The 27,185-nt window shown below is 35.3% G+C and overlaps 1 protein-coding gene across 1 annotated transcript in view; it reads right to left on the bottom strand.

The window, feature by feature from the left end:
• Nucleotides 1-27,185, bottom strand: part of SNX29 (sorting nexin 29) — a 100,137-nt gene that overhangs the window by 26,443 nt on the left and 46,509 nt on the right. The window contains exons 19-20 of the mRNA XM_085074807.1: nucleotides 18,152-18,292; nucleotides 4,406-4,545 (exon numbers count right to left, since the gene is read on the bottom strand). Coding sequence (XP_084930933.1) covers nucleotides 4,406-4,545; nucleotides 18,152-18,292 — 281 coding nt within the window. The remainder of the gene's footprint in view (nucleotides 1-4,405; nucleotides 4,546-18,151; nucleotides 18,293-27,185) is intronic.

Raw genomic sequence — 27,185 nt, 5'->3', positions numbered from 1 at the left:
GGCACCCCTGGAGATCACTGAGCCAATCCCCAGAAGGCTGCCCAGGGCTGAGTCCTGTCAAGTCCAAGCATGGAGTGTCAACAACCTCTGGGCAAACTGTCAGAGGGTTCCATCACCCTCACAGTGAAAAAAAGGGGTTTTGTTATTTTTCTTGTATCTCAAGATACAAGAAAATTCTTTCCATTGTGAAAATTCTTTCCATTGTGGCCATAATGAGCACAATGGAAAGAAAAATTCTTAAAAATGAGGACAATTGATACAGAAACCACAGAGATAAAAAATTTGACCATCCCAGCATTTTAGAGTATCTTTTCCCCACTTTTTACAGCTTTTAGCTCTTTATATACTTGAAATCATACAATCTATATGATGATTTATATTGAAAGAATAAATTATATGGCCCAAAGAATTGTGATTTGTGTTGCTAAAGATCCCTCCTGGTTTTATATATATTTACAAAGAGTTAAGTCTGTGTGATAATTTTTCATATTGATAAAAATGTGAGTAAAATACAAGTGTACTTGTTATAAAAAGCATCATTTATCCATTATATACCAATCACAAGTGCAAATAAATGTTAATTTAAGTAAGTATTACCAGACAGGCCTTCACCAGATAGCAGATGTAGCAATCTAATTCAGCAGTGCCAATTCTTGATTTAGCTTCTGCTCCACATGGACTGGAAAATTTATCTTGTGATGTCAATTTTATTATTGCAAAGAATTTTTTGTTTGGCATGTAAACAGACAAATTAGCAGAGGCAGAATTTATTTTTTCCATTAAGACATGAAAGTGGACTGCAAAGGAAACTCTTTGGCCAGTCCTGTGACTGAGCTAGTGCAGCATCAAAACTGAAAAAGGCACAAAGTGAGATTACAAGTGGCAGAGACTGAGGAAAGACAGAACACACTGATGACAGTTCACAGAGTCAGGATTAAATACAAGTGACATTTCTACAAGTGACCACTCATAATGGGAAGAAATGTAGCAAAGTCATTCACATTACTGTACTGCAAACTGTTAGCTGAGTCTCAAAATCCAAGCAATTTCTTCCCCTGTAAAAGAGTGGCAGGCTATTTCACACAGATCAGTTTAAATGCTTTGTCTCATCAGATCTGTACCTGATCATATGGAATCACTGCACTTGGAAGGGAGGAATTCCCAAAGGAACAAACTCACAATAAAAAATTTAGGAAATATTCATTCTGGCATTAACAGTGGGTGTAGTCTTAAGAGATATTAATCTTATGTTCTGCTCACCATAATCATATTCTAGGACCACAATCAGGCCTCAAAAGTGATTAATTCAAACTGACTCTGTAATTTCTATCTATAGGATGCCTAATCAGACATAACCTTTATGGGATTTTATATTTTCACACTGAAGCCTGTTCACTTAATTCTGCAGTGAGAAGAAACTCTTTAAGACCAGATAATTATTTTTTTTTTATTTTAGATTTCATTGCTTCCTAATAGACTGTAATTCTTCCCCCTAGACTGAGGTATCACTACTCTCTACAGCACAGTCCTAGGTCTAATATCCTCATGTTTTGTAATTACTCTTTCATTGAGAGATGCAGTCAACTGTACATACATTTGTGCTACAGAGGAAAAATTAAATATATAGAATTGTTTTATGTATTTACAGTGCTTTATAGTAAAATATTATTAAACCAAAATATTGTTAAACCTAACAGAAGAGAAGAATTGCAGGTACAGCACAAAGGTTACAACTGATTAATGTAATACACAATTCACAGACTCCACGATATTTAAGGTGTCCTGTTGATAAAGCTCAAAATCCATTACAGAAGGGTAATACTGGAGAAGTTGGCAATACAAAGAGGAACTGAAATGCATTTTCTTTCAGATCCTTTTTAAATCACCAACAGTGCCAGGTCATGACTCTCAGATAATAAAGGCCATAAAGAGTTCAAATGATAGCCTAGAAATGATGGCACTTTCAGACACTGATAGAAGGAGCACATTCTAGAAAAGTTCTTTTTATTAATTTAATGCAGCTGCTGCTCTAGCTGGAGAAGAAGAGTCTGATATCTCAGTAGTAAAATGCATTAAAAAGCTATTTCATCTGCTGCTGGAGGTGAGGAATATAGTTATTTTGCTCAACAGAATTTTTCCAGAATCCCACTAGTATTCCCAGAGAGAGCTATCTACTCTAGCCAAGAGAGAATGCTGATACATCTGTTATATAACAAAAAGTTCCCAGGAAATAATTCACAGGTACATGTATGAACTGAATCTCTTTGCCATGATGTCCAGATGTCACAAAATTCCAGTCCATTGTCTCATGCAATATGTTGAGAATTATGAAATTGCCAAATGCAAAAAACAAAAAAAAAAAAACCCCCTCAAAAAATAAACAGGATTTTTGCAACCTGTGGCACAGGTACACCAAAGCAGGGTTAGCACCAGAGCAGTGCATCACAGTGTTTAGGAATGGGTGATAAATGCTGTTGGCCAATTTCCTTCAGCAAATCTCTCTCCTTTGAGATAACTGCATTATTTTTATCACAATGCTCCACTAACTAAATTGTACCCATAGAATATTGGAACTTAAACGTGCTGCCTTCTCAATAAAACTTTGTTCTTTCTGTGAAATTAATTGAATCTCTCCCTACATTACATTTATTTGAAGAAATAGAGTTGGAGGCTTTTATTACTCAGACTTGTGCAGCTTTGGTAGAGCCCATCACATGGATTGTGATTTTAATCTTGTCCTGTGCAGGTCCTCATACCTAGCACTTCTTTTAAAAACATGAGACCTAAATTCTACTTACACACTGAGAAAAGAGATGAGATTAAGTATCAAAAAGCAAGTTAATTGTTTAGGGCCGAGGAGTAAAAGGAAACTTTTTCTCTCTTCCTGTTTTTGATATAAGTGACCAGGAGATTATAAACACACTATTCTTAAAGTGTCCTTTGCCAAAGTAGAACCAAAAAATAGTGTAATAAATTACTTCTGTAACAAAAGATTAAAAAAAAAAACAAACACATGAAAAGGAGTATAATTGCATGTAGAATTACATTTTACAATTGCAAATGTATTTTGTATCTGCCCCCTTCTTCTTTAAAAAACAAAACTAGTACAACATAAAAGATAAGCTCTTTAAAATGATTCAACAAAAAGCCACACATGGGCTCCTCAACTGGAACTTGAAACATTTCCATCTTTCTAGTCCTTAGTCAAATTCTACACGGTAAGTTCTTAGGGAGCAAAAGGCAAGTCTCTTAAGAAGTTTGTCCCCACAAACATCACTTTGCCATTTTTAACCCATCATCAGGATGTCTCATCAAATTGATTTTAGCGTTTCAAATCAGCAGAAAAATTGAAAACTCATGAATGCCATGAAATGTATCTTGGCATTCTTCCATTCATCTACTACATTTTCTAATAAACAAAGCTTTCCTGAAATGCAATTTCAACTTGAAAATTTGACACACTCTGCAAAAGACCAGGCAAGTAATACTACTAAACCTGTGTGCTGCAATGAAACATATTCATTTGAAATTGCTCTTGAAGCTGCAGATGAATCCATCCATGGATTCACAGGCATGGATGCACAATCCCTGTGCAGAGGCTCATGGAGAGCAAATTTAACAGGAGGACTTACTGGAAATGAGTGGTCCACCTATACATAATTTGTACAGGTATAGCACTGAAAAACCATTACACTGAAAAATTATTAGTGAAAGAAACAACACGACTTTCCAAAACAAATTTTCATTAATATTATTTCTTAAATACTTTTAAATATCATTCACAAATACATAAAGAATAAAGTTTAAAGGAAAAAGGGAAGGTTTTACCAGATTATATCCCATGGTATATCAAAGGGTTTGAGATGCTTAACAGATGACTGTTAAATTATTTCTGGACATATTCAACTTTAACATTAATGAAATCAAAACATGTGTCAGCCGACTGCAAAATTCAGCTAGAAAAAGTTCAACATCTTCACTTTTTCATTGGGCTGGTAAGGACTCTAACAGTGCTTTACTCATCCCCCAAAATAAATATTAAAAAATAATACAAACCCCACACATGCAAAAGCAAAACAAAACCAAAAAAGACTGAATAAAAGAAATTGAAAACACCTAATGTTTGAAGAGCACATATGGATGCAAATTTTGAAGTCATTTAGGCATTTCTGAAAGCCTTCCAATGGGATTTTCATTCAAAGTCACCATTTAAATAAACAAAAAAATATTCTGTATGTCATATATTCCTTTAAATAAAAGCACTTGCAATCTGAGCAGGAGCCTTCTATTAAAAAAACTTTTAAGATTTAAGCTTTAAAGATTTTGGAGATGGCAGCATTATATTTTAAACTAAGCTCTGATGAAAAAACATTAATATTTTCTTGAGCACTTGACAGATACTTACACAAAAAAGGGCATCAGCTGAATAAGTGTCTCTTTTTTGGGATTGGCTGTGAATTCTGGCACAGTTTGAATAATTTTGTTCATTACATTCCTTAGGTAATTTTGTAGCTGCTTGCGTCGCTCTTCTACAAACTTTGCATCCTAAAAATAGAGAGGAGAAAACATAAATGGCACATGGAAATTATTACTTTATAATGTAACTAAACAGTCCTAGTAAGCATAAAAATCGATCTTTTGATGATCTCTGTTATTATGGCTATATAAATATGTTGGCAATATGCAAAAACCCCTTGACTCTGTCCTCAGAGATAAAGGAAAATCATGAATCATAATAAAACCTGCTTCACAAAAACATCCACTGACAGGATGTCAGATACTCTCCCCGGCAGAATCTGTCTTCTCTGGACCATAAACCACTGCAATCTTAGAGAGGCAGAGCAGAGCAGCAGCACAGAAGCTGTGGCATAACAATTTATGCCATTTTTTTGAGATCCAGAATTACCAGTCTTTGCAGGAGGAAATGCTGACTTACTCCCACAATGTCTCCCCACTTCATAATTTTCAGGTGTTGGATACACAAGCTCCAAAAAAGATTAATATTTCTCCAGCATTTTTATTATTAAATTATTATTTTGTGATTGTGTCTTCACATAGTAGATTGAATATATATACAATATTTTTCAATGTTACATCCCAACTCTCTTTAAAATATTTTACTAAAGTTTCTAAAGTAGCATTTTAAATCCCAGGATTTTCTATTATGTTGACCCAAATAAATAGAATAGTTGTCTAAATTCCACATTTTGCTGATGAACTTAGAAGTTAAAAGTCTATCACAACCAGCAAGGTGCCATGCATCCTATAACTTACATCTAGTTGAAACCTTTTGCCTGTGAGGGATCACAATGACAGTGAACTACAATACAAAGGTGACACATTTCACAGTAACAGGGAGCTCCAACAGGCTTGCAGTGACATCAGGTGCTGGATGCTTTATGCTACAGCCAGAGTGTTCTGTCTCAGGAGTGCTGGCACTGCTCACCTGGTTTAAATGTCACAGTATGTTCTTTAGGCATGAAGCCAAACCTATTATTAGGCAATTACAGCTCTCAAAAACGACCATTATCTATAAGATATGTCAATCTAACCTGTATTATTTATGTCTGTAAGAAAAAGCATTGAAATTAATTCCTGTTTCTTTGGGGGAAAAAAAAAAACCAAAAAAACCCCACCAAAACCGCCAACAAAACACCATAAATACATTTGACAACACTGAATAAATTCATTGTATGGAAAGGTTCAGCCCATGCTGCCATGCATGGGATGCAAATCTGAAGGTTATTGCTTCCCTAGATAGAACAGAACAACATCATCAAAGCAGGGATGCTCCTTCGAGTTCAGGAGGAATTCGCTGCAGCATTCCTAGAACCTTCACTGACATTTTGTTCTGTTCTTCTCCCTCATTAGAAGTTACCAGGAACAGGATTATTTTTAGGAATAACAGATCAGACATAACTGCGGGGGCACAATAGAGTAAGACAGAAGAAACCATGTGAGCAGAGGTGACATTTGGCACCTGAGCCCATTTCCACTGGAGTCCTCCTTTCCCCAGGTCCTGCTGGACTGTGCCGTGGGAGGAGGAGAATCCTGCGTTGCTCCATTTCCAGTGCAGCCCCAGCCTCAGCTCAGAGTCCTTCCAAAGAATTGCCTCACCCTCACTGCACCTCCTTGATTCTACTTTCCTCACTTCTGTCAATTATTCTTTCAAGCTCACAGGAAAACCTCCATCTGTAAATAGCACATTCATCAACTTTTTTTGTTCTGACATTTGTTTCGTCACAAACGTTCAACAACAATATTTTCAGTGAAATAATTTCAATTAGGTTAAAGTTTTCTTATAAGCAGAAGCTAAATTCCTTTAGTATGACTTCTGTACTGCACATGTATTTAAATAAAAACATCTTTCACAGGAAGGACTTCTGCCATAGGCACAGGAGCCAAATGCTGAATGCAGGTACTTTCTATCCTTTATGTTATTGTAAAGAGTCTCCTTGACTACAGAAAATAATGGCACAAAGGACTTTTCTAATTACAACTGCCAAAACAAGCTTAGGGAATGCTTTTTTGCTGTTTTTAGCTGATCAAATTTATGCTTCTAATATGGCTATTTTTTTACCATTTGTCCAAGCAAAAGGCAGAACATCCCAGATACTAAACTCAGCCTGAAAACAGTTAAAAATGTTCTTTTAGCCTGAAATAAATTTGATCTGTAAAACAAACACCAAGCAGTCTACCATGAAATTCTGTACCATGTACTAAGGCTCGTTGTCCTCACCAGAAGCAATGTAAACCAAGGTCAAAATGATTCGGCTGCAGGTCTGCACTTGATCATTAAACGTGTGTTTTGCAACAGCAGGTTGGCTACTCAGAGGAATGATTTTAGCACAAAGTTGTTACTGCCAAGCTGTTGCGGTAATAAAGAGTTTTTGTCACAATATAGTAAACAGAACAATTGGTAACAGAAAAACACAATTGGCTCAAAGCCTGGCCAATTTTTTTCAGTCTTAAATTATAAAAAGGTACCTGTAATCTTCTTTTCATTGGGCTCAATTATCTACAGCAGAAATTGAGGTAGTGCTTTATATTCCAGCTTGTAAACAAACACCTACTTTTATTTACAAGCAAAAAATGAAGGGAAATTTTCTGATTTGGATTTGTATCAGTGACACCCACCCCCTACTTTGAGAACATGTCTTTGGTGATTCTATGAGTCAATACAAGTCTATATTTGCATATGTACTCACACAGAAAACAGCAAAGATCTTCCCCTAAGGCTCAATCTACACATTTATGTACACTTGATGTGCGTGTACTTAGAGGACAAAGTAATTTTGTTAAAATTACACAGACATTGCAAAAAACCCTTGCATTTTCACATTATTAAATGTTAATCACATAGTTTCATTTTTAGGAAAACAAATTTCATTTTTAGGAAAACAGAAAGATAAAGTAACAGTGCTTAAACTCACACTTTTAACACTCCACTGAAGAGAAATCCTGCTAACATGGTTGAAAAAGGAGACTTGCTCTCAAAAATATGGATGGGTGCTTTTACAAGCATCAAGGGTATTTTCTGAAATCCAGGTAAGAAAAATGTATAGAAGAAATGAAACAGGTAAGGTGAATAAATAGCAATTCTTGTCTCTAACAAGAAAGAGCTTGTCCTGAATCATCAAGCCAGTCATCTGACTCGCTGCGATCTGGAGCAAAGTGAAGATCTTTGCTTTGTCTCACAAATGTCTCTTTTGATTTGCAAGCAATATTTGACCTTCCTAATATATTAAGAATCTCCTTCCCTGTTAAAAGAAAGGGCACCATATAGAGAGGGACTTGGTTACAGGAAAACACACCAGATTCTGATACACATCTGTAGGGCATCTTGGTCATATTTACCAGCAATTTATGCAGAGCAAACTTATATTTTATACAAATGATAATTGAGACTTAACATCTCAGCATTCACCTTCAATTTTTAGGCATATTTGCTAAAAAATAAAACTACTACTGTTTCTGCACTAACTACTGTGAAAGTAATCTCCTAGCCCACAGTTCAAGGGCACATAGTTTTCATTAAAAGACCACAAAATTTCAGTTAACAAGCAAAACTCCTTCAGATTACAGAAGCATCAAAACACATCTGGGAAAACATTTTTCATCTGAAATTCATGTCTCCCAAAATGTTGTATGAAATTCTTTTTGACTGATAATTTGTCATGTTTCTTCTGCCCACAGCAAAATGTTAATACCAAACTACAAATCTCAAAAAATTGTAATAGATAATGGGAATCTTACAGACTCTCAACACGTATTAGAAGATGATGTTAAGCTGTAAAACTAAGAAGCAGAGTCTTGATGTGCCATATTTGATGTTGTGCTGTTTTGCAGCTTTCCATTACAAGCCACGTTCATTCCAACTCGCAGTTTAAATTGTTTCACACAACTGCTGGTCCTTTATACACACTGTTAGTATGTAACAGATGGCAAAACACTGATATTCTTCATTATTAATGGAACAGCTCACTTAAGATGTTTCAAATATTTTCCAGGAGCTGTTGGAAATGCTATGATTGCTATGGTTACCTGCCATGATTTAGGGACAGATAAAACACTTTTAGATTCTGGGCTTGGTGCTGTTGCAATCAACACAAAACTGCTTCTGAGGTCTTAACCATTACTTATCATTTAACCAAGCTCCTGTTGGTAGCACTGGGGAAAAAAAATAACCAAAACAAATCCAAAACAAAACAGCTGAGGGCTCAATCCAACTCTGCTAAGGTAAAAGGAAATATGAAATAAAAGGAAATATGAAATAAAAGGAAATATGGCCTTAGGACTTTAATCAGCCTCTGATACCTCACAGTGTATTCAATCCTAAATAAAGCTGACAACAGTGTTATTCAAATTTGAACCTGTAAATATCTGCATTTTTGTAAATGCAGAAATAAACTTAGGTTATTCTAGTGTAACCTAATGCTTTTCAACATTTTGGCCAACTAGTCTTAGCAAAATTATCATATAATTTTTTTCTATTTATGAGGCACCAAATGCTAACCTCAAAATGAAGCTGGAAATCAGAAGCTGAGACAGCAGCTAATTAAATATTCAATTGCTGAGTCATTCTCACTAGTCTGTAATTAAAATAGTTATATAGCAAATATTCATTTTACAGGCTAAGTGACACCTTTGCACAGGTCACAGTAAAATATAACTTCAATACATCTGTCCTTCAGTAACTAGTGCATCATAAAACTTTTAGGAAGGTACAGTTTCCAATCCTAAGTATACCAGATACCACCATATTACACAAAAATCACCTCAAAATTATTAAAACTGCATAAGCTTAAATCTTCCATCTTACTTGTATTGTCAGTTTCTGTATGGCAGAACCAGGCCAGAGTTATACAACATAACAAGGGTATACAATACAGGAAATTGCCATTTTCCCCATCCCAGTGTGAGATTTTGTTGTACATTTACTGTTCAGTGGAACAAAGAGGTATTTAAGAGGATGAGATACAAAGAAGAAATCAAGGCACTGTCAGCTTTGAAAAGAAATCTATTTTCCTTTAAACAGAGATTTACTACATAATTGTAATTATTACTCTGTGTTTCTGTACTAAAATAGCTGATGCATTTCCATCTCCAGCTCTGGGCCAGAAAAGTAATGCTTTTTGATTAAATAGTTTGAAAAAGGCATTGCTGCAAACCCATCCAGCAGCAGACAGGCTGAGCTCAGTCCTGCAAAGTGAGCACTGCAGTCCTGCAATGCCCTCAGTCAAGCACCAATTTAACCAGAGCAACACTGTCATCAGTAAAGATGCCAACAGAAAAAAGAAAGCTTCAGAAGGAATCTAACACTGATCTCTTCTTAGTGTGATGCTTAATGCCACTGTTAGAAAAAGAACTCAGTAATGTTATGTTAATAAAACTCAGTGTCATCTAAATATTTTGTTAAATATTTAAGGACATATGCCAGCCATGTGTTAATTTGTCAACTGGTCAGGAATCAACTGTTAATTAAAAAGCATCAATAAAAAACTGCAGCAAGACCCCTTGGGCTTATCTTTTGCTCAGCTATTGAACAGGGAAACCCTATTTCTGTTTTCTCCTCAGAGAAAGTATTATCAGCCTACCCTATAATTTTATTCAGGAGATTCTGCAAACTACAACACAACAGTTCATGAAATTGAGATCCATTTTTTCACTAGCCTATATTACAGTAATAACTATCAACAATATTAGTTAAAATGTGTCTCAGTTCAGTGCTTCTCCCCAGCACTGCAGTTTTCTTTCTTAATTTCTTTCTTTAATCTGGTTGAAAATACCCTGAAGACCAATAAAGACAGACTCTAAATTTAAAATAACAACCAAAAAATCCCACCTCAAAACCATTTAGAAACATGGTACATACAGTGCTTACAATGTACAAGCTAACACATACAGTAAGCTTCTAGTGATACTTTCTCTTAAAAAAAAAAACTTTATTCTCATGTAAAAGACTAGATTCTCCTCTAACAAAAATTTTATTTACATACATTCTGATGGGATGATTCTGTTTTTTAAAATCAAAATTGAATTAATGAGGAATATTTATATTAAATGTCCATTATTTATTATGCCTTCATGCAAAGATATTTAACATGGTACAATGAAGAAAATCAGACTTTCCATGCAGGAAGTGCCTCCAGCATTTCATGTGATCTGAAGTATTCAATATTTAGTTTTCTTTTAAAAAATTAACACTGAATATCTTTAGTACTAGCAATTGCCCAAAAAGCTGTAGAGCAAGGAAGATGAAAATCTGCAAGTATTTATAAGACAATACATTTTTGGAAGGAGAAGAGAGGTGAAATCAAGAATATCGATATATAAGGAAAGGGAAAAATGTGGGTAAAATTCAAATTCAAAAAAAGAATGCTTTACTTTTATTTTTGTAACTAGGTGTCCCTGTTAAGATCTCTCTGAAAGGAAGTTTATCAGTCCAAGTAACTTGGTAATTTAGCATCACCATCACAATAAGAAATAAATTTAGAAAATTATTTTTATATTTTCATTTTATACCAGGAGGCTACTAGAATATCTAAATGACGCATGAGTTATTATAAAACTGCCATATTTTTATCTAGCAGTTGTCCAAGCAGCATGTAAATTACTTTCCTTTTTTTCCCCATAATGTCATGATGCAAAGCAACACCATCTGAACTGTTTCTATGGGCTCTATATTCAATAATTTGTTAGAATAAATTGCTTCTCTTAATTACAGCATTACAAGACAGCAAGAATAAAAACATCTCTTGACAGGCAAAGTTTTGTTTTGTAGACCCTAAATAGTCTGTATTCCTTCTTCCTAAACTTCAACAGCAATTAGCAGGAAATTTTTGTAACTTGAAAAGAAAACGAACTCAATTCACTATTTCATTGAAATGGTGCCCTTGAGCACCAAATGAACAGATTAATTCAGTGAGACATTCTGATGGAGATGGAGAAGCACGAGCTGGAGAACTGTTTACCTTTTAAATTAAACCCCTGAAAATGAAATATGCTGCTCTGCACTCTGCTCGATTTAACCTTCATGCTGAGTTTCAGGTAACCCAGACATTTCATACCACAGAATGGGAAGCATTTACTATGAAGTATTTGTCATATAAAAGCCAGCCATTTCCTGCTGACTTATTTCTCTTCTCTTAGATACTGATATGACAAAAAAATGGAAATGAAGAAGAAGTGAATGCTCTTTTCTAAGTGCTGTATACATAAAATATCAACTGCAGTCTTATGCAGTAGAAAATCCAGAGGATCTGGATTCAAAATCTGAAATACTCTGTACTCCCCCTTAGTGTGCAGGTAACAATGGCAGGAAACAGGTGTGCTGTGACTAGAAATCCTAATGATTATGCCAAGAGTGATATTATTTTTATTTTTATGGCACTTCCATTAAACTACATATTTGAAACAGGTTATATTCATTTAATCCCAATGGCTCTTTTAAAGCTGACACTTCTTTGAGAATTGAACTTCTTACCTACAAAGTAACAAGGTGAACTCACAGAACAAAGTTTCTTTCATGGCATCGGAATGGCATAAAAACAGTGTTATTTTATAGAATTAACACATACAAGATTAATTTCAGTTACTTTCCTGGTTTGAACACAATACAAACAGATCCATTTCTTTTTCTTGTGCCCACACTATAGCACAAGCATATCTGTCAAATTTATACTAGCTACAGTTTTTCCTATAACTCACAAGGCAAAAGACTGTATGGAAATAACTCAACACACAAGTTAAGTCCACTAAGATGGTTGAAAATTAAAATCTACTTACTTTGAAAATCAAGAATAACACAGAATTTAAGCCTCTATATTACATCATCCAAAAATCAACCAAAGCAGCATTAATGAAAGCAATCTTTAACTTCAAATTTTTAATATATAACTTGAGGATTTATATTTTCAAAGCTTTTCTCCTTTCATAAATGTATTCCAATTCTGAAACATCAGAGACTCATAATTTTCTACCAATTCTATGTGAAGACATTGGATATCAAAGCTTAGTACAAGAAACATTATTTAGCCCCCTGTCCCAAGTGCATTAAGCAGAAGTTTTGCTTTTTTCTCAGCTCCCTCTGACGATGCGACTTTGACAAACGAATCTGATGAAAGATAGTTTCTATGAGCTCCTAAATCCCATAGAGTACAAAAGCACATATATCTGTATATCTGATTTCAAGGCAAGCCAAACACATACTTAAATTTTAGGATGTCCTGAAATGCTTTGCTGAATTTGGACAGAAAAACACCCAAATCTAAACTGAAATTACTTCCTCCCCTGAGATTCCTTCTGCACCATCCTCTTTCAAACATTCCATATGGCTTCTGTTATTGTCTATATACTAGTTACACAGGAATTGTTATACTTCCCATTTTAAAATACATATTTTACGTGGGAGGGGTGAGTGGGTTCCTTAAAAAACCTTGTTCCTATCATGCTTCTTCTCCTTTCATCCCTTTCCAAGGGGACTTCAGTTCCTCCATCATCTGGTCTAAAAAGCAGTTTTAAGGGGGTACTGGCTCTGAATGGAGAGGTCCTGCTCGTCAAAAATGGCAATTGACTTTTTACAGGAAGGAAATGCATAGCAGGGGTTACATATCAATGACACCATGTGAAACCCTTAAGAGGAAAAATATTAACATTCAAACTCCAATTTGAATGACTTCAAATTACTTCATATAGATATATGTATACATATATACACACACACAGAGTCAGACAACTCTTTACTTGACAAACTCTTTTAAAAATCTATAAACATTATAAGCACAACAGCAAGCTCTACTGTTTTGTTTTATTTGCAATAAAAATCTTTATTTTCTCTATTTTTAATCCTAAAATAGTTATTCTGCAGCCTATCTTAAACTCTTCACTATCTTCAGCAACAGGCAAACAGACCAAACACTGATAAAAAGGCAGCTTTGCTGCTGGGAACAAAAGAAAAGGAATCCATCTGCACTCTGTGAGCAAAGGCAGGATTTCCACTGATATAAATGGGAGAAAGATAGAGTTCCTGGGGAATAGAACTTGCAGAATCACAAGACACATTCCAGAAGCCAACTTCATGTATATCCCAAATGCTGTCTGATGTTGTCATATGCATACCGGTGCATATATGTATATACCAATAGATATTTTTAAATACATGCACATAATATTCTTAAACTTTTTAAAACAGGGACATACACAAATTAATCTGCAACTTAAGTTAGTCACTGACAGGTGAAAAGTACATATTCTTTTTACTGAACTAACATTTGGGCATGAAACAAGCTATGGCTGGAGACCCAGCTCACAGACTTCAGTTGCATGGGTTAAAAATTATGAATTATGTTGTTCTCAACATTTTCTCCTTGACAGAAAACTTATTTTAGAGTTCTGTATTGTTCTCCCAATGCAGCTGAGAAGTCACAGCAAAGTCACTCTTCTGATGTCAGAAAAGTGCTGTGTATTCTTTCCATTGGGTATCCAATGTTTTAAAGGAAAGCAGAGGATATCATGCAGTCAAGTCAGCACTCAGTGCAAAGCTACCTGATTCAATTTCTCCTCACTGAGACAATCACTGAATTCAGGCCTTCAGTAGAACTAAAGAACTATTTCTATTTTGATATGCCCTCTATTGGGACAATTCTCTTGCAAGAGGATTCCTAATTAGATCCTTACTTGGTTACTATAATCTGCCCAATGCAGAAGCAGCAACTGAGATATTAAGGATGCTGCAATATTCAAAAAACAAGACTAATAAGTCCAGTAAATATTCATGCATTAATACTTCATCATTATTTTGAGAATGAGACACCAACTCAGCACCAGCAAAGGTTCAGAAGCTAAATGTAAGCTAAATGTTTTCTTAAATGAAAAAAATTAAATTCTATTTCTACGCAAAAACATACAGGGAACCCTTTGCAATCAAAAGCTATGATTTTATAAAGCTCTTTCTCATGAGCTTCCCATAAGTGAGCACACTGCAGAGTGCTGCCCCATGGAACCAAAGCTGTCCTGGGGCATTCCTGACAGGAAGGCAGCAGTCACAAAGACCAACAGTGAGAATGGAAGGATGAGTTCAAAAGATCCAAAGTACCTGAAGGCTTGCTGAAAGGCAAAAATCTATTTCATGCAAGAAAAGTCACAGTTTGAAATTACAAGTCTTGGTATATACAACTACATATAAAATACTGAGCAAACCACAAACCAGGCTGATTCATGGGGAGCACGTTTGACAATCACAAAAACCCAACAGTTCAAGTGTTAACAATTAAGCTGAAATTTGTAAGTTTTAAAGGAAATTACCTGCAGTTTAAAAAGGAATTAAAATATATGATGAGCATATGACATTTCTCTTATACACACAACACAAGGGAACAAATATATTTCTTGTTTTACTCAAACAAAGCATTGATGAAGAAAGAACACTTATTCTTGCCAGGATTACTCATAAAGATTTTGACAACTATTTGCTACCAGCACTGAAAGAGCAGTATATATGAAAATTTATACATGGACTCTTGCAAGCTCAGTAAGTATCTAACTTGATTTGAAGCAACATTTATAAAAGAAATTATTCTCTTCCCTGCTTTATTTTAGTTCTAACTTACTAAATTCAAATGTTAAACTAATACACTGAAAATGAGGTTATCAACCTGAGAGGCAAATACACACTCTTCTTTGTAATTGTAAAAAGGTTACATGTCCAAAGCAGTATTCTTTCCTCTTTTCAGCTAGTTTTCAACTAATTAGTTTTATATATATTAAATTTATGTTTTCTCAAGCATTAAAGATAGTTTTTAATACTACATGCAAAATTTGTTGCAAGATCATGAACATGAACTTTTAAGATAAATTGTCCCAACTGAAGGCAAACAAATGAAAGGCAAAAATCATTTCGATCATTATGTTTTTAATGTAAGATACATTATTAATAATAATGGTTTATAATTGTTAAATATTTTCAAATTCCACTGCAATGATTATATATGCACTAATAGTTGATTTTCCGACTTTTTAAAAACCTCAGTCAACTGAAATTCTGCTTTCTTTTTGTATTTGCCCAATGTCAAACTCTGCGACTTTGCACTTGAACCTGACCTTCCTGACTTCTACTGCAGCAAACAGAAAACAAATGCATGAAAATTAATACTTCTCAATATTTTATTCTACATTACTCTCCTCCAGTTAAGCTCCCTCCTCGGAGCTCCAATATTTTGCATAGCAAACACTGGGCAGTATTTTGTCACACTGCAAGACTGATTCCAGGTCACTCTGCAGAATATGGTGTCCTCTTGTGGTGCTGGAGGTTCCCTGAATCTGGGCCATGTAACTCAACACAAACTTTAGTGCTGCCATCAATTACAGCAAGACTTTTGGATGCCACTGACATTGGCAATAAGCACATCTCCCTCATTAGCCCCACAGTACTGAGTGCACTGAAGGGAGGAAGTGAACAAACTCAGCCACGTACTGACCTGAAGGATATAAAAGCATCAATGCCATTCTCCAAAAGCTGTAAAATAATCATTTTTAGCCATTTACCCATGGAGGGCTATTTTTTACCCAGATGTTATTTGGGCATCTAATAACACTGAGGAGTTGCAAAGGACATAAAAGCCATAGATTAATGTAAGAGGTAACTTTTGTTAGCAGGATTCAGCCACTGGAATTGTTTTTTAGGCACTGACTTAAGATTGTATTGATTAATCTAGAAATGGGAAGACAGCTCCAATTCTATCAAAACCAGCAGAACTAATATCAGAGAGAAACCACACCACTGCCTCATGTCTCATCACAGGAGTTTCCCAGGAGTACAAGGGATGGCAGCCACTTCTTGCTGCAAATAAAAACCTCTTTTTCTGAGATCTGATAAGTAGTTGTGGGTTTATGCAAGATTAAGGTAGAACTTTGGCTCAAAGCTAAAGCACCGAAAGAATAAGCAATGCAAATTTTTTAATGAGTTGCTCAACTGATAATTTTGTATGCATCAATTGTGCAACTGAAGTTGTAACTCAATTAGTATTTAAAGTAATTAAGGATGAAAGAGTATCAAGAAAAGCTTAAAAGGCGGCTTTTGTAATTTACTGAAGTGGCTGATACTCCATCACTTCAAAAAAGGAGAATTAGTTATGTAACAAAGAATAAAATGCCTGGTTTCCATTACAAAACCATCCACTAAAAATTAAATGAAAAATGCATGATTTTCTAATAGCTGAAAAAAAAAAAGCAGAAAAGCTCTCATAAGTACTTCCATCTCCTAAGTCAGCAGGCAATGAACTGCATTAACTGGACCTTAAGCCAAGAAAACAGAGATATGGATTTTATTGATAAATTACATATATATTTGTATCACCACCACCCATTCCAGATTATGTGCATCACTGCCATTTCACATGTGCCAAACTTACCTACTCATTTTTACAGAATTCCTGGGAAATCATTGGAAGGCAGATCACTTACTACCTTTGAAAATTCATAATCCACATGCACTGACATCTGGATGCCAGTAAGGAATTTATAGGTTTTTTTCCTAATTCTTTTTGAAAATTTGTATTACTTCATCCAAATTAGAAAATATTATTTTTCTAACACAAAGTTGCAACAGATATAATTAGCATGATTCTGGCATTTTAATGATATATGTATTACTGTGCTCTTAGGCCAAACACAATGTCATGAAGATCTGAGTTCTGCAGTCATTATTTCAGCTGTGTTTTGATGACTACACTGATCACTATTGTTGGTGCTTCTTAAATATTTATTACAAGAACTCCCTGATACAAAGGCAAAAAAAATTAAAATAGAGAAATCCCATATAAAAGCTAAGGTATTTGATTAACCTTAAGAACACTGATTTAAGAACCCAGCAGTTCAGTAAAGATGTTTTTACTCACAAGCATGATTTAAATCTCAAATATTTTACTTGTCATAGCTAAATAAAATTTTCAAATAATGCCTAAGCTGTAAAGAAAAATTACTTCAATTACTTCTCAGTCCTTACTGGACTTGTGGTGTACATTGCAATGTGTTTTTAAGATCTTGATCATTTTAAAGTTTTGATGACTAAGGTTTTAATTACATGGTACTACAGATTTACTTGATACATACTAAAATATTTACTGTTTCATTTCAGAATCCCTATATGATAGGAAAACACAGAAATTCCCATTTTAAAATGGCAAGGCTAAGACACAAAGACAGATTATGGGAACTAAACCTGTAAAGCTGGTTTAAAGAACTTACAACTGTTGGTGGAGAGTGCAGAAAATTTAAGGAATTTAGACTGCTACTTTTTGAAATTTACAGAAATATTTAATTAATTACTCACCAGTGTTAATTGCTGGCACTTTTTTGGTGAAAAATGTATTAGAGACTTCATTTTACAGATAGAACTGCCCAGTACAGTTTTGGGGGGTTTGTGCATTTGTGTATGTCATCAATATTTCATTAAATAAAACTTTTCAGTAAGTGGATAAATCAATGCATTACCTACAGCAGTGAATGTGCAGCTGGTAGGGGGAAAGTCTATAAAACTAGCAGGTACTGTCTAGCAGGTGTAAAACCATTTATGAGTCACCTCTTTACTTGTGTATGGATAAGAGAGGTTTTCCCCCCAACATTTACTGATGCTGTGAGTTCTTTCAAGTACCTTGTTTCCAATGGCCTTTTTTGGTGGGAAGTTGAAAGTCCTCACTTGCTGGTATTTATTCTGTAATTTATGATGCAAGCTTCTGAACTCGGCGTACCTTCGATAGACATTCCACTCATCATCCTTTATCCTGATATAAACCTGCAAAACACAGACAGGGAAGGGAATAATGTCAAGACAAACGGAGCTGATGTGTGTCCTTCCCTCTTTAAAGCTTTCTGGCTCAGCACCTTCATGTGAGGCACCACAGGTTCCAGGATCCTGCAGCCACAGCTCCTCTCTGACTCTGCATTTGCTGTTTTACAGCTCATTAACCTCATCCTCTCCCTTCTTCCTTTTCCTCCTCTTTCTCTCTCTTTCCCTTATTTTAATCAAGACAAACACAGCTTGCTCATTTTAACATGACTCTGGGGCAACCATGGCAGCATTTCTAGTTACCATGGTTTCCAGCATATTCTACTACCCAGTGACCAAACGAAGAAATCATTTAATAGCACTGTAAAATTGGTTTCTATGTCCTCAACACAGTTTTTCAACTTTGTAGCATCAGAATTGCAAAACCTAATTTTATTCAAAGTATGAAACTTAATTTACTTCCTAACAAAATTACATTGAAAACTAAACTAGAAATTTTATTGTTTGGAAAATAAACACAGTTCATTCTTTCTGCTTGTATAGGACATTAAGTATAATTTAACACAGCTGTAGTTTTTGTGATTCTGTTTTTGTTTGCTGCTCATTATTTCATGAGCCTATTACCAATTACATGCTAAATATTCGCTTTGTCTGGGAAAATGTCATGCAGAAGTGAAATAGAGAAAACTGAGATTTCCCTCATTTCTAGGGAATGACAGAGTTTAACAGAATGCTGAAACAGCACAAGTCAGAAACTATAAACCAAGTATCCGAACTCAAGATCCAGAGTGACCTTTCCCTTTGCTTCTTCAGTAGAATCTGCAGCTTATTCATCCTTGTGTGTGTGTTAATAATCTCAGTATTTTACATCAGAAATTAAGCTGGAACAGTGCTGATGACACTGCATTTCCTTGCTGCTCTAAAAACCCCCAGTAATTTAGTAGTAAATTGTTAGGCAAATACCAGGAGAACACTTATGTAAAAGAGCAACACCAACCACTATCACACAAAGAGTGGGCAGTAATAACTGTATTTTTGTGGAAACTAGGTAAAAATAAAATTTGGATTTTGATGTGGCCAATTTCAACACTTTGATTGCAGCTTTTCCTGGTGACTGAAGCATTGTCCTTTTCCTCGATATATCTCAAGTCCTTAGGAGAAAAAAATACAATGTTACTAAGGCCTGGTGGTACTTCAGAGATGGAGTGAATGTCTTCTCCCACAAAAGCAGCTCAGGCCTTGGTCTTAAAGAAGTATTCTTTTCAGACACCTAGTTTCTCAAATTTATGGGAGGCTTCTGTCTCTGCAGCAAAATACAATATACTATGCAGATACCATGCAACTTCTGTCAAATTAGAATATCTCCGTGTAGAAAACACTAACAAATCTTCTACTGTAATTCCAGAACAGGAATAATATGATTCCAAATTTAGCATATCCAGAATTCAAAATATTCAGACTATTGTGTGAATTACAAATGCATATGTAAACAAAAATTCACCTAGTTTTGGTAACAAGAATTCAGGTAGTGTCATGATGGAACCACAATAGTAAGCCTGCAAGAAGTATTCAGATTTCTTTTTCCTTTTGAAAATAAAGCCAGGATAATTAAACACCTACAGGACCATCTGTTTTAACAATTGAGTACATCTTTGAAGGCAAATGAAGGAATATATTAAATGCAACTATTTTGCATAATTCTAATCAAGTTTATTTAATATAGTAAAAACTATATTAAAATCTTTATTCACCCAGCTCTAACCCTCCTCCTCGCCTATTCTCACTTCAACCAGTATATTGTTTGGAATTTTGTATACATTCCCAAGAGTCATGTTTCAATTTCCCTTTGGGGGGTGGACAAAAAAAAGCTTAAATTATTTTTAACTACATCATTTAATATGGAAATCCTAATTTAACCAAGCAGTTATCTTTGCACATGTGATTTGGTGAGTCATGCAGTTCAACATTACCTGTTAAGCTGTAACCCATAGTTAACTAATTAAGGAATCCTGTACACTGTAACTGAAATTTTTCAGGACTTCAAAAACATAGATTAATGTCTTAGATAAAACCATTGGAAAATTTCTTGCTGTTCTATGTACAGATATTGATTTCATTTAGACAGCAAGAAATGAAAATGCACCATTTGGAGCCCTGTGCCATATTGAATTTATTGACAATCAACTAATAGACTGTGAAAGGTATATTAAAGCTCCTGATGCAGCACACATTTAAACTTTTATTATCTCAGAGAGGAATACTATTCCCAAGGCAAGTGATTGCTACACACTTAATGCAAATCCAGTTGGGAAATCAAACTAAGTAAATACAACATATAAAATTATTCGGATAAACTGATCCTAGTCTAGTCACTGAAAGCATATAGTTATCTTAGGATCACGTAATAGAAAGTTGAAAAGACTACTCTTAGGCTCATTCTCAGATCATTTAAAAAGATCAATTCTAAATCATTCCTTTCCCCTTCTAATGTCCCTGTTTTCCTGATACCATCCACTTCCTAACCTACCTAAGTAATTTGCAAAGTAATGAAAGTTTACAGACTAAATCAAAATCATCACTAGAATGCTTATTTGTTTGTAGACAAAAGATTTCACTTCAATATTGTCTTGAATATAAAAAAAAATAATTAAGTAGCTTCTCTTGGTAATTTAGCAGCTCTTTCCATTTGGGTCTCTGGTGTAAAGATTGATTGGTAACCTTTCTGTAGCTATGATTTACAGCAGCTCTAAGAAAAATTTCAGTTAATAAGTATGTTTAATGAATTAGTCTGTTATTTTCTCATCACAAACATGTCTGAAGTCAAGGATTTGGAGAGCAATAGCAATAACAGTAGTAATTTAATATTGCGTTTGTCAGTCTACTACCTGCTAACTGAATATTACTGAAATGCCAAAAATCTTCTGAGAATCAATTTGAAAGCACGAGTTTAATGATTGCATACTGAAATGAAAAATCCTACTCCCATGGTACTGGGGTTTGAGCCAAAAGTTCCTTAATAGGTTAAGAATCTCTAAGCAGTTCTGAGTCAAAAATGCTGTTAGCAAGTCCTGGTAACAGACTGGTAGCAATTGACACAGTTCATCACCACTTATGTCTAAAAGCCTGAGGAATATGAAGGACAATTGCCAAAATTCCAACTTGCTCCAGTTCAGTGTACACAGACCAAATGCCTGTAATCAACATTCATCCTTCAGATCTGCAGAAGTCTCATGTGGGTGCTTTTCTTTTTTGAGGCAAAATATAGATTGGCATATTAAAGATTCACTTTTGTGTCTCTCTCCAGTACAGTGTTCTTTTGCAATGACATCCATGGCTGTAGAATGCCAGGTTAAGCATCAGGATGGATATTCCCTAAAAGAAGTTACTCCTGAATCCTCCCTGCAAATGTGGCTCACATTTCCTGGAAGGATGGTCTGAATTCATAATGAAAAATGAATTCTAGACAGGGAACTCTATTGATGGGAGCTCCACAAACACAAAAATGCTGAAGTCAAAGTCTTTGTGAGTCCATGGCCCATTCCAGAAGCAAAACAATGTCAGAAAGGGAGGGGATAATGCTAATGGCAAGTGAGAAGTGAAAACTCTACTAAAGCACATATAAAAATGGCACAAGATGCAAGAGAGCTCAGGACATTTCAGCAGCAGAACTCTTCAAAAGACATAAAGAATGCTGAGAATCAGCCCTAGGCTGGACAAGGTCATAGTTTCTAAGCATGGAAGTGAAAGTGATGGACAGCATAAGGGATGCAAAAGAGACTGTTCTACACTGAGGAAGCTGCTATGACATTTACCAGCTAAGTAAGCATTACAAGGGGATAAAGAAAAGGGTGAGAGAAAAACTATTACTTCTGTATTACTGTAATTCCACTGCGTTACTGTGTTTCTAAATTCCTTTCCCTCACTAATAAAAAAGGGTTTTCTGGAGATCCTCCTGTTTGTTACACACTTTCAAATCAATGCCCAAGCATGTGACAACAAAAAGGAAAATTTGCAATTTAATTTTCCTGATGTTCGGTAGGGACAATCCAATCAGCATGAACACAAATACAGAACATGCTAACTGGCATCACTATTTTTTAATGTTAACTCAGCTCAACTTGACTGGTGAATTTTCCCCCTACATTTGCTTTTAAATAACACTACAAATTTTGGAATACCATTGGTCCATAGTTTTACACTTCAGATGACAAAGTTTTTTTAATTTTTAAAACTCTGGTTCAACTTTAACGTACATCTCAACTATTCAGGAACATGAACTTCAAGATATTTTAATCAAAGTTTACCATTTAAGAAATAATTGTTTTCAGGGGATTAGAATTATCTTTTCTTCCTCTTAGAAAGACACACTATGAAATAGGAATGATGTATTTCAATCTACTTAGGAAGGTTTTATCAAAATTATGTATTTCTGTACTCAAAATATAGTGAAGAAGTAAAAGTTACTAATCCAAAAAAGGAAGAACCAGTTTCATTTCTTGACTTCACTTCAGGACAATGGGATTCTGTTAAGAATATAAATTCAAGATCAATTCTCCAAAGTTACCTCTGAAGTGTGAGAAATGAATACAAATGCAAGTTACATTTTGAGACAGCTGCAGGCCTGCATTTATGGTTAAGTTCCCCCTTTGAAAATGATCCAATTTAAGAATTTTCTGCATCATGAAAAACAAATGGAACAATGAAACTTTTCAGCTGTGATAAGAGCAGCTTTTTGTGTGTCATAGAGACATAACAGGAATTAGAGTGAATAAGCTTTTATTTCAATATGACCATTTTACCCACTTGCATGAAGACTACAAATACTAGAATATATTTTACATTAAGTCTTCAAGTCTTTGTTATTTAGTTCATAAAAATAAACAATACTATGTCAAATATATGACACAATGCACATCAAAGCATGAACCTTAAAAACAGCCAATATTGTTCCACTAACCAGAAGAATGTCACACATTTTAGGCTTATCCACTCCTTTACAGACATGCAGAGTAATGATCACTGTGCTGCTGCAGTCACAGTTCTGCCTCGATTCACCAAAACAGCACTAAAGTGTGATTGGCCACAAAAGAACAAAGGCAGCATTGCCTCCACTTTTACTGCATGGAATCAATAATTTTTGTCTTTTTATATACAAATCAAATCAGCACTGAAAAAATAAAATCATTCAATAGCATAATAAGCTCCTTTTGACAGTGAAATATGACTTATAATAACCTAAGATAATTAACGTCATTTCACAAACATGCACTTTGAACTGACACAGTCATTGCAATGCATGACAACCACTGCACTGAAGGAAGTTTCTGCACAAGAGAAAATAGGTAAAATTATATTAGTGCTGCCTTTTTCTCCAAATAGACTATTTTGAGTGCTCAGGCAAGGGAAAGGAGGCTATCTCATCAATCAGTTTCTAAAGAAGATCACTAATACTTATTTTGGATATTTACTGAATATAAATTATTTGCTTCTTCCTGCAGTATTTATAAAACAATCTGAAAATGGAAATTCTCCTTTTACTTTCCTAGTATTTTTTGCACCCAGCACTTCAATAAACAAATAAATGTATTGAGCTGTACCATAGTTTCTTTTAGAAAAATAAATAATTACAAAAGTCTCCAAGAACTCATCTCATCTTTGTATACTCCCTGCATCCCAGTTATTTACAATTTTTTCTGCCTTATCCTTTCTCTTATTCTTTTTTGATACATCCTTGAGTCCTACTGCAGAAAAAGTGGGATATTCAACCCTTTTAGCTCACGCACTCCCAAATCACTCTCAGAATGCCATGAGCCACATCTTTCTTTCAAATTCTCCCAATCATTCCAAGTTCATTTTCTTCTCTACTCGCCCTGAGCTGCACTGAAATGGAATATGATTAGAAGACTATTTATTTCTCCTTTTTGCCTGCTTAGTGCTGCAGCTGCTGAAGTCACCCAATTCATCACGCATCAGGAAAATTAAATGCAACTTTGGGTTTAATTATTGCAGTTTGTTGCTTACCTTTCAACTCATAACTTCCAGTCCATTGTCATTCCTTGTAAACCTCCAAGGAAACACCAAGGCCATGCTGGCTTGTGAATAAATTCAAGGTCAACAGGCCCAGCTGGCAGATCCTGGACTGTGCTTTCCCTGTTTCATCTCTCACCCAAACAATTTGCTGGGCACTCTCCCCCTCAAACATTTTTGGGTATCAGATACTGTTCTCCTCCATCTCTTTTATGTTTTTCTGTGAAAATTCTTCCCTCTCTGCTGCAAGAAGGACATGGAGGTGCTGGAGCGTTTCCAGAGAAGGGCAGTGGAGCTGGGGACGGCTCTGAAGCACATGTCTGATGAGGGAGCTGAGGGGGCTCAGCCTGGAGAAAAGGAGGCTCTGGGGGGATCTTCTCACTCTCCACAACTCCCTGACAGGAGCTTGGAGCCAGCTGGGCGTCAGGCTCTGCTCCCAGGGAAGCACTGACAGGACAAGGAGAAACAGCCTCAGGGAAAATTTCTTCATGGAAAGGGCTGTCCAGCCCTGGAATAGACTGCCCAGGGCAGTTGTGGAGTCACCATCCCTGGAGGGATTTAGAAGCCAGGAAGATGTGGCTCAGGGACAGGGGTTAGGGGTGGCCTTGGCAGTGCTGGGGAATGGCTGAGCTCAATGATCTTAGAGGTCTTTTCCAACCTAAATAATCCTATGATAAAAACCCCTTCATAGGAAAGTGCATTGCTCTTCCTTCAGAGAGGAAGTGAAGAGGAAAATATCAGACATTTAAACATCATTGAAAGTAATATGAAAAGAAATATTATGAGCAAATATGTCAGTCAATATTAAACAGCAAGACTGAAGATAGTCAAAGGAATAAAAAAATTGTAAGAAATATTTATTGATTATAGTCTTAGGGTGTCCTATTCATATGCAAATGGTAACAGTCTTGTCTGATTACCATGTTAATCTTTAAACTTATTTGTTTTACAATCTAAAGTGTTCACTGCTCTGCAAACAAGGCAGGTTTGCAAGAAGCCATTTAAATATTGATATCACTTTAGGAATCATAAAATCTCAGTTTCATTATCTTAAGTGTCAGGCATTGGTAATTATAGCAACAAAAGGCATGACTAATGGCATTTGCTGTACACTTCACAGGAAAGTGGAATCCATATGTATACAGAAAATAAGATATTCTACAGTTGAGAAATATGACAAAATAATATTATTGCAATAATCAACTCGCTCTACAGACACTCAAGAAACTGTATCTATCACCATCTAGAGGAAAAATGTAAATGCAATTTTTTAAAAATTCATATCTGGATTCTGTCTCTATGCCCATGAATATATTAGACAAGAAATTATTTTCTAATGGCAGGCTGACTGAACAATGTCTGCCCCACAAAAAAGATGGGCATCAAACTGCAGAGATCACAAACAGCAGGCATCAAAAAGCAACCAGTTAACTAGAGAAGACAGGTTCTTTGGAAGAGAAGACTTCTGCCAGCATGACCCTGGCTTTCCAAAGTTGCCTAATATTTAAATTGTCTGTTTAACAGACTAGGCTGCCTTTACTGTGACTTTGTACAAAATAAATTAATTTCTCCATATGTGGCTGTGTCCTTTAATGTTTATAACTTATAAGTCTTCCACTCAGAAATAGCCATCAGAAACTTTGCAAGAGAATAAGCCTCTGAACCTTCCTTTGAATAGCTGCAGTTGTTCTGATGTTCTTGCTGAAAGATATGGTTATGAGTGTTTAGTCTGAGCTGCTGTCACAGCCTGGACAATCTCATCCAGTGAAGTCTAAACAACCCTTGTGATTTGTTGATTGCTAATAAAGACATCAACTAGTCACCTAATTAATTTTTCTACTCAGGTGCAAAATTAATTGTACTAGTAATCTGCCAGTGCTAATGAAGGGCAAGACAAGAGTCAAGATCTAAACCTGAAGCAAAACAAACCTGAGGAAGCACAAAGAGAGGATGTGCTCTGAAAACATTTACAATGAGCTTGCCATGCACAGAGGATAAGCATTAGTTGGAAGGAAAGATATTTCATCATCATACTTAATATTTTCATTTTAGGACTAAATTAGTCATTAGTAGCATAACATTACAAGGGCAACTCATGTTTAGTTGACCTCCAAGTTTCTTGCACTGTGTTCTTACAGCAAGGCACACTGATTTCAGCAGTTCAGAAAATTCCTTGGAGAATTATGAAATGTATTTAATTCAGAACACATAAAGTAAGAACAAAAGGTATCTATTATTTATGATACATTATATTTACTATTCCAAAATAATGCTATCCAGGGATTTCCTAAGAAAGAAGTCACATCTTTGTGTTTGGATTGATTTTTCTTCAATTTAATTAGCTCAATTATTTTCTAGACCCACACAAACTTTCAGTATTCACCCCAATTATACACTGTGGAGAACACCACTGTCATGCATTTGTTTTGAAATTACAAGGCAATAGTTTCAAGGGATGCTCCAATTTGCATTTTTTGAAACAGTTAAAAATCTCTCCACTTCCTTCATGATTTGAAAGACTGCTATTGTATTCCCCTCTCAGTTGTCTTTCGAGCAGGCTGAGAATTTCTAATATGCTCCTCCAATGAAAAAGCTTTTTTTTTCCCCATCCATATTATTTGCAGTTGATATATTTCTTTGGAGAGGAGCAGAACTGCACACAGATAAACCAGAGATCATACACAGCATAATAGCAGTTTTTATTTGTCTATCCCTTTCCTAATGATTTGTAACAACTTGGTTTTTAGACCTCCTTAAATCCTTCTAAATACTATGCCAGATTAAGTACTTTCAAATCTCTGGTATGCAAGCCAGAAGCTATTTATCAGTCACTTTTCAGCTATTTCACCTCTGAATTCCTGATGCACTGCAT

The sequence above is a fragment of the Lichenostomus cassidix genome, chromosome 14 (genome assembly GCF_008360975.1).
Source record: "Lichenostomus cassidix isolate B80296 chromosome 14, HeHo_3.0, whole genome shotgun sequence".
Lineage (NCBI taxonomy): Eukaryota > Metazoa > Chordata > Aves > Passeriformes > Meliphagidae > Lichenostomus > Lichenostomus cassidix.
This window is presented reverse-complemented; position numbering and strand designations above follow the sequence as displayed.